The 11,743-nt window shown below is 41.2% G+C and overlaps 1 protein-coding gene across 8 annotated transcripts in view; it reads left to right on the top strand.

The window, feature by feature from the left end:
- The window catches only part of EMR1 (egf-like module containing, mucin-like, hormone receptor-like 1), a 71,174-nt gene that overhangs the window by 34,480 nt on the left and 24,951 nt on the right, over positions 1-11,743 (top strand). For 7 of the 8 annotated variants that reach the window (XM_010828252.1, XM_010828250.1, XM_010828251.1 and 4 more), the window contains 5 exons: positions 612-758; positions 3,842-3,991; positions 5,703-5,849; positions 6,953-7,041; positions 8,590-8,673. In XM_010828252.1, the coding sequence (XP_010826554.1) occupies positions 612-758; positions 3,842-3,991; positions 5,703-5,849; positions 6,953-7,041; positions 8,590-8,673 (617 nt within the window). The remainder of the gene's footprint in view (positions 1-611; positions 759-3,841; positions 3,992-5,702; positions 5,850-6,952; positions 7,042-8,589; positions 8,674-11,743) is intronic. The other variant, XM_010828247.1, reaches the window with a different exon arrangement.

Raw genomic sequence — 11,743 nt, forward strand, 5'->3', positions numbered from 1 at the left:
GGTCTCCACTGGGCTTGTTCCTGTGTTTGTGGTCAGCTGTGTGTCAGCTTTGCTGATCTTGGCTGGGCTGCCTCATATATCTGCAGCTCATCCAGGATGATCTGTGTCTCTTTCATTTTGTTTTTTTCTTATTATCCTGGGGTTTGTTCATATGACAGAGGTAAGGGACCCAAAGTATGAACAGAAATAGGTTTCCTGAGGTCTGTTTGGAAGTGCCACCACGTTGCTTCTGCTGTATTTATTGGCTAGTGCAAGTCCTAGAGCCAGCTAGAGTGAAGGGCTACAGAATCCAACTCCACACAGTAGAGAGATGAATGGCAATGTCACATTGTATGGCACAAGCCCCATACCAAGGTTGGACACAGGGAGGAGTAAAACATGACAGCCATTTCTACAATCTATGATCATTATGGTTTGAAACTATTTGTCACTTTTTGTGTGCATACAATTGACCAGAATGTATTCTCATGGCCATGCCTAACTTAAAATGAGGTTAGGGAGAAGGGGAAAGTCTGGATATTGGGGAGGGTCAAGGGGAGATAATCTGTTTGTAGTGTCCCATCTTTACCACTTCTCCTTCTTTGACATGGGTTTTGATTTCTACTCACCAGATGTGGATGAATGTGCCAATCCCAGAAGTTGCCCAGAGCATTCGACTTGCCACAACAGTCTTGGAAGCTACTCTTGTGTCTGCAACCCGGGTTTTCAATCCAGAAGTGGAAAGAAGAATTTCCAGGGACCAGGAGAGACATGTGAAGGTAAGTGAAGGGTAAGTAAAGGTAAGTGAAGAGTCAAGTCCAATGTGTTTGCAAAGACAGCAGTGGTGGGAAAGAAGTTGAAGTGGATCTCAGCTGAGTCCAAAGCTCTTGTCTGTAGAGCTGAAGCCAATAATCAATCATTCATTCATGTATTCATTCTACAAATACTTCTTGAGCACCTAGTATATGCCAAGCATTATTCTAGGGATGAAGGATACAGCAGTGAGTAACACAGGTAAAAATTACTTGTTCTCCTGGAACTTATCATGAAATGTGGGGAGAGGAAGGTAACAACAAAATGCATGCAGGGAAATCTTGTGTGTCAGGGATAGTTCAAGGAAAGGTGAATAGGGAATACATGAGGGTGATGTAGTTTTAATAGAGTGGTAGAGAGAAGTCATGCTGAGAAGTTGATTTTTGATATAAGACCTGAAGGAGTGACATCCTGGGTATCTGGGGAAGGGTGTTCCAGGAAGAGTAAACAGTAGGTGCAGTGGTCTGGACAAGCCAAGACACTAAGCTCTTCCAGACGTGTTCATTCAGTCCTCCCAACAAACTGATGGTACAATGGTATTTTATACCCATCTTACAGATGAGGAACAGCCTCCATTGTGATGGAATCGCCAAGGTCAAGTAGAAAGGAAATAAGAGAGTTAAGACTCAGCTCTTCCCAGTGTGACTTCATACCCCAACCACCATGCCCTTCTGCCTCTGAATCAGGTTGCAACCACTAGCATCTCAGGGTGGGCCTGTGCAGGACAGATATCAACTTAATCCTCAAATTCCCAGTCCCTGAGACTCAAGGCAGCTTGGAAAGCTGTCATGTAAAGATACCAGAGCCAGACAGAACCTGGATTTAAATTGCAGTTGTGCTTTTCACAAGATACGTGATTTTGCACAGTTTTGAAGCCTCGGTTTTCTCCTCTGAAAAATGGGAATACTAGTTTGCAATTCATAGGGCTGCTGTGAGCTTCCATGAAGTGGATGCCTGTAAAAGATTTTCCTCATTGCCTGCCACAAAGAAAGTGCAACACGTTTGCAGTGCATTTTTTATGTTAGCTAGTGAATACGTCTATAATATTTGCTCTGTCCCAGATTCCATTCTGAGTATTTAAAGATATTTATTGTTGTTCAGTCACTAAGTCATGTCTGTCTCTTTGAGCATGCCAGACTTCCCTGTTTTTCACTATGTCCCATAGTTTGCTCAAACTCATGTCCATTGAGTTGGGGATGCCATCCAACCATCTCGTCCTCTGTCGTCCCCTTCTTCTGTGCTCAATCTTTCCCAGCATCAGAATCTTTTCTGATTAGGTGGCCCTTCACATCAGGCGGCCAAAGTGTTGGAGCTTCAGTTTCAGCATCAGTCCTTCCAATGAATATTGAGGGTTGATTTCCTTTAAGATTGACTGGTTTGATCTCATCATCTTATTTAATCCTCTGAACAACTCAATTGGGTGGGTTCTATTATTGCTTTCATTTTAAAGATGAGGAAACAGAGACACAGAGAGATGACTTTTCTTATCCAGTGTATTAGCTCAGACTGCCATAACAAGGTACCGTAGACTGGGGGTGGGGGCTTCACCAACAGAGATTTATTATCTCACAGTTTTGGAGGCTGGAGGTCCAAGATTAAGTATCAACATGGTTGGGTTCTGGAGAGAGCTCTCTTCCTGCCTTGCACAGAGCTGCATTCTTGCTGTGTCCCCACATGGCAGAGAGAGAGAGAGCTCTTGCGTTTTGCCTCTTGTTTCAAAAGTATAACATGTATTTCTGTTTTACACAGGTTGCATCGTATTTATTTGGCTGTGCTGTGTCTTAATTGTGGTACTCATAGTCTTCCCTGTGGTGCATGGACTCAGTAGTTGTGGCACACATGCTCAGTAGTTGCAGTGTGAGGGCTTAGTTGCTCCATGGCACGTGGGATATTAACTCCCTGACCAGGCATCGAACCTGCATCCCCTGCATTGCAGGGCAGATTCTTAACCACTGGACCATCAGGAAAGCCCCTCTTCCTCTTCTTTTTAGGGCATTAATCCCATCACGAGAGCTCCACACTCAAGATCTTATCTAAACCTAATTGTTTTCCACATCCAAATGCCATCCCACTGAGGGAGAGGAGGCCTTCAACTTATGAATTTTGGGGAGACATAATTCACTCAATAACATCCAGTAAAACACAGATTATAAGGGTCAGAGCCAGGCTTTGAACTCATGACATCCATGCTCTCTACCCCTCCACTTGGATATAGTGATTCCTTGCAGAGGAATTGAAATTCATTAACAAAAGAGGGGAGTGATGAATTTGAGGCTGAGGGAACACAGGTGAGAGAGAATGAGTCTCATGAACCTACAGGTAATCGATGGATTTGAATCATGGATTATGAAGGCATTAGAAGCAAAATATGAGAGACTTCCCTGGCAGTCCAGTGGCTAAGACTTCACCTTCCAATGCAGTGGGTACAGGTTTGACCCCTGGCTGAGGAGTTAAGATCCCACTTGCCTCACAGCCAAAATCCCAAAACATAAAACAGAAGCAATATTGTAACAAATTCAGTAAAAACTTTAAAATAATGTTGTTTGGCCGCTAAGTCATGTCTGATTCTTTTGCAACCCTGTGGACTGTAGACTCCTCTGTCCATGGGTTTATCCAGGCAAGAATATGGGATTGGGTTGCCATTTCCTTCTCCAGGGTATCTTCTGGACTGAAGGATCGAACTCATGTGTCTTGATTTGACAGGCAGATTCTTTACCACTGACTCACTAGGGAAGCCTTGATCAACATAAAAAAATCTTAGGAAAAAAAAAAGAAAGGAAAAAATGAGCTCAGCTGGGAACAGACTCTCAGGGTCTTACATGTTCTAATGAGGAGTGTGGAGTTTGTCCTGAGCTGTGGGGGATCCTCATCAGAAGATTTGCATGGGTCACATACATGTCTCTAAATGCTTTCTTTTCGTAGTGACACAAATATGTTTAAGAAGGTGAGCCTGAAGGAATCAGGGAAACCCATTGGCTTTAGTCAGTGATGGGACTGTGAGCCGCTACTGTACTCTCATTGTTCTTCTGCATTTTGATTTTTTGCTTAGATGTGGATGAATGTTCCAGGAACTCAACTCTTTGTGGTCCCAGTTCTGTCTGCACCAACATCCCAGGAAAATACAGCTGCTCCTGCTTGCCGGGGTTCTTTTCACCTGGCGTGTGGAGCCCTGAAAACCCTGAGGCTTTCAAGTGTGCAGGTACCTCTCCCCGCCATTTCTGGGGACTTCTCAGTGGGTGTCAAACTACCCTGAAACATGGTGATGACTTATCACAACAGTCATTTGTTCTTTTAAAAAAAGTATTTGTTTGTTTGGCTGCTTTGGGTCTTGTCATGGTACATGGGATCTTTCGTTGGGGCGTGCAGGCTTAGTTGCTCCATGGCATTTGAAATCTTAGTTCCCCAACCAAGGATTGAACCCGTGTCCCCTGTTTTGGAAGATAGATTCTTAACTACTGGACCACCAGGGAAGTCCCAAGTCATTTGTCTTTGCCCATGATTCTGTGGGTTGACCATATGGTTTTTTGGGGGCCCTAGCATGGTTGGCAGGTCCAAAATAACCTTGCTTACATGGCTGGTAGTTGGCAACGGCCTCTGGCTGGGAGTTCAGCTGGCCCTTCAGTTTTCCTTATGGAGTTTTCCTCATGGCTCCTTGGGCTTCCTCAGAGCATGGCAGCTGGCTCAGAAACCCTCAGAGGGACATTGGTTAGATGGCCAGGGTTCCTCAGCTTTGGTACTATTGACTTTAGGGGCTGGATAGCTCTTTGTTGTGTGTCAGGGATGCTGACCTGTGCCTTATAGGATATTTGTCAGGGTCTTTGGTCTCTACCCATTGGATCCAAGTGACCACTAAAAATTTCTCCAGACATTGCTGAAGGTCCCTCAGTTGAGAACTAGATCAACAAAATAGAGATTTCTTACCCTCACACCAATCCAATACGGATATTCTTGGCTGAGGGGCAACTTTCCTCCATGGAGTAATATAGGGAACCAGTTTCTTTGTATCTCTTGGTTCTTCTATCCCTTAAGACATTAGAATTCCTGGTTCCAGGGACTTCTCTGGTGGTCCAGTGGTTAAGACTCCATGCTCCCAATGTAAGGGGTGCAAGTTCCATCCTTGGTTAGGGGACTAACGTTCCACTTAGGCCATGTGGGCATGGCCAAAAGATTTTTAAAAGAAATTCCTGGTTACAGTCAGTGGTGGGGAAAAAGAGAAAAGTTATAGCAACTTCTTAACCCCTTGGCCCAGAAGTTACATGTCATACTCCTTCACATCCCATAAATGGAAGCTAGTCATATGATCCCATCTAGCTGCAGAGGATTCTGGGAAATGTAGTCCCTTATTGGGCTGTTATGTTTTAGCAAGAACTCTTTGCTTTGAGGGGCTTCCCTGGTGGCTCAGTGGTAAAGAATCTGCCTGCAATGCAGAAGGTGCAAGTGACGTGGGTTCCATTCCTGGGTGGGGAAGATTCCCTGGAGGAGAACACGGCAACCCACTCCAGCATTCTCCCTTAGAGAATCCCATGGACAGAGAAGCCTGGTGGGCTACAGTCCACAGGGTGGCAAACAGTCGAATACGACTGAAGCAACTGAGCACATGTGCACCCTCTGCTTTAAAAGGGGAAGTGTGATTTTTGTTGGCTTGGTGACCCATCTGCATCATGCCTGGTCTCTTCCCTGCAGATGTTGATGAGTGCCTTGACAGGTGCCTTTTCAATGGGACATGCACCAACACCCCTGGGAGCTATTTTTGCACCTGCCACCCTGGCTTTGCACCAAGCAATGGACAAACTCAACTCCATAGATCAAAAGGCAGACTGCATAGGGGTGTAGGAAGTTTGCTGGACCTCCTTGGAAAGAAGAATCTCCTTACTCCTCTGCACTGTTTGATATCTTTGAGTTTTTTGCAGATATTGACGAGTGCCTTCAGGATCCCTCACGATGTGGCCCAAATTCTGTCTGCACCAACACCCTGGGCTCCTACAGCTGTGGCTGCATTGTAGGCTTTCATCCCAATCCAGAAGGCTCCTGGGAACATGGCAACTTCAGCTGCCAAAGTAATCATCTCCTTACCTGTCTTGGCAATGGAATCTGTGTCTTGCTTTGTAGAATTTTCACTTTTTCTCATTCTCTGGATTCTCCTCTTTTTTTTTTTTAACTTTATCTACATATTCTCTTATTTTCTGTTCACTTGTTCATTCATTAATCACTCATTTGATAAATTATTTTTGGAGCATCTGCTAATTAATGAATTCAACAGTCCCCTGCACTAGGTCCTGAGGATTTAATCCTGGATATGATGGACATGGTAGCTACCCTCATGGAGCTTATAGTCTAGGGAAGGGAGCACATGCATAATTATTTAATAGCCACAATGAGTGTGATAATTGAAGAATTGCAGTGTACTTTGTTGTGCATTGTGTAGTGGGATATTTAATATGCTCTGTGAAGTGTCATTTAAACAGAAATTTGAAGGAAGAGTGTGGATTATCTAGATGAAGAGTAGAGATCATAGTGCTCCAAATGATAGCATGTGCAAAGGCCCTGAGGCTAATGCAAAGTGAGGAGGGCATGGGAAATGGCGTTTATGTCATCTGAGGATGTGGGCAGAGGTCAGCTTTTACAGGACTTGTGTGCTGTGTAAAGAATTTTGTAGTCTTTTTGCTGAGAACCATGGGGAACTTTGAAAGGTTTAAAAATTTTTAAGTTATGGACTATTTGATGTGTTAGAAGTATAGATAACTTATATGGAGGCAAAGGGGTATAATAATAAAATGAGTATATCTTAAGGCCTTAGCAACATAAGAACTAGAACATAATCAATGCCAATGCATATCCCTGAGTCCTCTGAAGAGAGGCCCACTCGGAACTTTGTTTGTAATTCCTGAACTTAAAATATTCCCCCTCTAAACATTCCTTGTTTAGTATGGTTTGCTTTGGAGCTTTATAAAAGTGGTATTGTACTATGTATAGTTTTTTCTGACTTGCTTTCTTCACTTGCTATCATGCTTCTCAGAATCACTGCTGTAGTGTGTAGCTATAGTTGGTTCATTTTCATGGTTGCATTGTATAACATGGCAATGGATGGATTTCAAGCAGGGGATGATGAACGCAGACTTGCTGGGGTTGTTTGACTTGGTTGCTTTTGTTTTCTTCGGAGGGATTCCCTTCAAGTGTAAAGATGATGTGATACCCAGCAACATGCAGGTCCAGTTATGCCATGCGGGAGCACCGGTGGAGCCTAAATATGTAAGTATTTTTGAAGGTTCCTAGTTTTCGAGGTTTCTCCCAGAAGGCACTTAGGTAGGATATTGTCCTGCAGCTTTTACAAAGACAAAAATAATCGTGGCCTAGACCAGATAGATGTTTATTTCTCTCTTTGTAGCAATCTGAATGTAAGCTGCTGAGATCTGACATGATGGCTCCATAATACTCTTCCATCATCAACACAAGACTCCCTTATTGTGGTCCAAAATGGCTGCTGCAGCTCCTGCCATCAAATCTGCATTCCAGTTGGTGGGCAGGGGAGAAGGGCAAGTGAAAGGCACAGTCCTTCTATTTAAGCACGTGACCTAGTATCACTTTTGCTTACACCTATCTTCAGGAAAAGCTGGAAAGGAAGGACATTTGCCTATCTAAAACTTGGGAATTCATTTACTCAAACAAGTAAGAGTGTTGGAGTCTCACTTTTTGTGAGGTGTATTGCTGCATCTGTGTGATGTGGAATGGATGATACACAGCCTTCAAGCCAGGCAAAGAGGAATTTGGATATCCTGATTTTCTAATGAAGTCATTCTAGTGAGTAAAGACTCCAGAAGCATTTTCAGAAATTGATGTCACTATATTAAATATAAATGTATAAATTAGCTTTGGAATTCCCATGTACTTCAGACCACAGTTGTTTTTTTTTTTAATTGTGAAATACACATAAAATTGATCATTTTAAAGTGTACAATTCAGAGGCATTTAGTACACTCACTCACAAGTGGTGTGAAAACGCCACTTCTATCTCCAAAGCTGTTTCACCACCACCAAAATAAACCCTATATGCCCATTAGCAGTTATTCTGTCTTCCCTCCTGTCCTCAACCCCCCAAAAACAGTGATCTAATTTCTATCTCTATAGACTTGTTCATTCTGGATATTTCATATAAATGAAATCACACACTATGTGGTCTTCTGTGTCTGGCTTCTCTCACTGTGCATCATGCTCTCAAGGCCCAAGCACATTGTAGGGAGTATCAGTGCTTCAGTCCTTTTCATAGCTGAATCATATTCCAATTGGACCACTGTTTTTTTCACACATTTTCTGTCTGTTTTTGTTCTTGTTGTTCAATCACTCAGTTATGTTAGACTTTTTGCGACTCTATGAACTGCAGCATGCAGTTTCTGCACTTCCCTGTCCTTCACTATCTCCTGGAGTTTCTTCAAGCTCATGTCCATTGAGTCAATGATGACATCCAACCATCTCATCCTCTGTCACCCCCTTCACCTCCTGCCCTCAATCTTTCCCAGCATCAGGGTCTTTTCCAATGAGTCGGCCAAAATATTGGAACTTCTGTCTTTTTACCCCACTCAATAGTTTTGCTGTTGGTTGATGGTTTCTTTCCTTTCTTATGGGAGAGAAAGGTGCTGTGACTCCAATACTGATTGAAAGGTGAGTTTTTATTTTCCTGAGAATACTATAGGCTTGTGACACCAGGAATTCAGGACCACCCCATGTGGAGGGTTCAGTGGCCCAGTTTGTGCATTTCATGCTTGATCAATGCTCACAGGTGCTCTTCCCGCTTGGATACAGGTTTCCTTTTGTGCGCTGATGAATGCCACCCTCAGCGTTCTGGACAATGTCTGTGAAAACAAAACCACTGTCGTCTCTCTGAAGGTAACACTGAAGTCTTTGTAATCATGTTTTGAGTTTCGAACATCTTGGGGGCATACCTTGGGTACCGAACATCCTCTTTAACATAAAAGGGTTGTGAGTTAACGTTTAATCTGCTCCAGTAGTAAGGTTTGAAAAATTAACATGCAGAAAAATTGCCTTTTTTCTGTACAGTTTTGTGGGGTTTATTACCTGAGTAGGTTTGTGTAATTACCACCACAATTAGACAATAGAACTGTTCCATCCCTCTCCCCCAACAACTTCCCTGGCCTCCCTGGCCTTCCTTTTTTTTTTTTTTTAACTTAAAAAATTAAAAAAAAATTTTTTTTGGCTGCATGACATGTGGGATCCTAGTTCCCCAACCAAGGATCAAACCTGCACCCCAGCAGTGGAAGTGCAGAGTCTTAACCACTGGACCACGGAAGAAGTTCCTTGGGTTTCCTCTTTATCGCCATATATTCAATCCCTTCACGATTAGCGCCTGTGAATTCCTGATCTATTCTCTGTCATTTTAGTTTTATCTTTTCAAGAATGTTTTGTAAATGGAATCACACAATGAGTGGCCTTTAGAGTCTAGCTTCTCTCAGTAAGCACTGTGGTTTCAAGTTTCATCCACTTTGCGGCATGTGTCAATGCTTCACTCCTTTTTGTGGCTGAGTAGGAGTCGGACACGGCTGAGCGACTTCACTTTGACTTTTCACTTTCATGCATTGGAGGAGGAAATGGCAACCCACTCCAGTGTTCTTGCCTGGAGAATCCCAGGGACGGGGGAGCCTGGTGGGCTGCCATCTGTGGGGTCGCACAGAGTCGGACACGACTGAAGCGACTTAGCAGCAGCAGCAGCAGTATCCCATTTTCTGGGTGGACCACAGAAGGTTTATCCACTCATCTTTGAAGGATATTTGAATTGTTTCCAGTTGACCAAGATCTCTTCATTCCTCCACCCCCACCTCAACTTTTGGTGATTATCAATAGAGCTACGATAAACATTATGTGTGTGTGTGTGAATCTGCATTTTCATTTCTCCAGGGTAAATACCTAGAAGTGGAATGACTAGATCATTATAGTAGCAGATTTTATTCAGATCTTTTTATTGATATATAGTTGATTTACAATGTTGTGTTAATTTCTGTCATACAGCAAAGTGATTCAGTTACACACATATATACATTTAAAAAATATTCTTTTCCATTATGGATTTATCATAGGATACTGAATATAGTTCTCTACAGTTGCAGATATTAAACATTAATTTCTATTAAGTCTTAAAGTTGAAACTAATGGATGTGGTTATTTCATTGATAAATCTAAATGAAAATAAGAAAACACTTTCATTTGTATTCTGGTGAATTTTAAATTAATTAATATAACATTTATTCATGAAGTGTATATTCATTCATGGAGTTTTCAGATTAAATTTGTATAAACAATGAGCCCTTTCAACAAACTTATTTAAATTCCTGCAAACATTTTCTACCATGTTTACATGTTTTCTCATTTCTCCCCAAATTTTAAGTACGGAATGAAGATTTACAAACCTAAGGCAAGGTTACTATACCCTTACATCCATGTGTGCCGAGTTGCTTCAGTCATGTCCAGCTCTTTGCAACCCTTTGGAGTATAGCCCACCAGATTCCTCTGTCCATGGAATTCCCCAGGCAAGAATACTGGAATAGGTTACCATTTCCTCCTCCAAGGGATCTTCCTGATGGAACCCTCATCTCTTATGTCTTCTGCATTGGCAGGCGGGTTCTTTACCACCTGAGAAGCCCTTACTATGCTCTTAAAGGATTTATAAATCCAATCAACCACACATATGAATATAATAATTCAGATTTTTAAAATGTGCAATGCAGTATGTCAATCTTAAAATTGTTCTCTTAAATTGTCCAGAAAAAAATCACAAGTCTAATTGCTTTTTGGCATGAAATAATCTGGTTGGTTTGCCTCTCTAATACATCAAATTGTTCCAACCATTAAGAAACAGATTTCCAAATGAAGCCAAAGATTAAAAGATGTCCTAAAATTAACACACATGTTTCACCATTATGGAGTTTTAGCCTGCCTGATATTTTTTTCTTTTCTGAAGATATAAACTAAACTTTCTAGCTAAGATGAAGAAATTTAATGTCAAAGGGAGTTTTGATGATATTTCATCTGCTACAGAACTGAGAATCACACTTTTTCAGGATGATTGTAGTTGAGATTCTTCTGCTGCGTCAGTGGAGAGGGACCCCAAATTCATGCCTTTCATTTCGGATATGGTTACAAAACTCAGTACATCTTGTTTTTCCCAGCCAAACATCTGTCAAGTTTCACTCTGACTCAGTTTTTACTGAAGTTTTTTTCATCTTCTTGTTATCAAAGTTGGGTAGATAGAAATTGTTTTCCCTGCTAAGATATCTGTTAATTTCCTTCACCAGTGGACTGGATTCAATTAATTTCTTCCCTTCATTTCTTAAGTTGTGAATTATTTTCAGATTTTTTTTGTTGGGGTCACATTTTATAGTCAATTTATTGATAATAATCAACAATCAAGGAAATAGTATCAACATTAATATTAATATAATTATTGCTATTCTTTCCTTAACTCTGTTCCTTAGACAGAACCAAATGTTAACATTTAGATGTATATCTTTCCATATGTTTTTTTACTTTGTGAATACATGGAAAACAGATCCACACCATACACACACACACACACACACACACATTGAATCATTTATTGAGTACCTACTGAGTGGTTTATAGCAGTGATTAAGAATCCAACGTCTGAGGTCAGACCCTACTGAGTGGTTTATAGCAGTGATTAAGAATCCAACGTCTGATGTCAGACGCCCCAAGGTTCAAATTTTGGTCCTACTATCTACAAGATATGTACTCATGTTTTCCTATCCAAAGTGGTATTAACAGTAGCCTCTATTTCATAGTTATCATAAAATTAAATAATATCTATAATATTATTTAAATAATATAAATAATAAATAATATATAATAAAATTAAATAATATATAAGATTATATATAAAATATATTATATATGATATAATATTTATATATGCTATAAATATTAT

The sequence above is a fragment of the Bison bison genome, unplaced genomic scaffold (genome assembly GCF_000754665.1).
Source record: "Bison bison bison isolate TAMUID 2011002044 unplaced genomic scaffold, Bison_UMD1.0 scf7180017864492, whole genome shotgun sequence".
In the NCBI taxonomy this organism is placed as follows: Eukaryota; Metazoa; Chordata; class Mammalia; order Artiodactyla; family Bovidae; genus Bison; species Bison bison.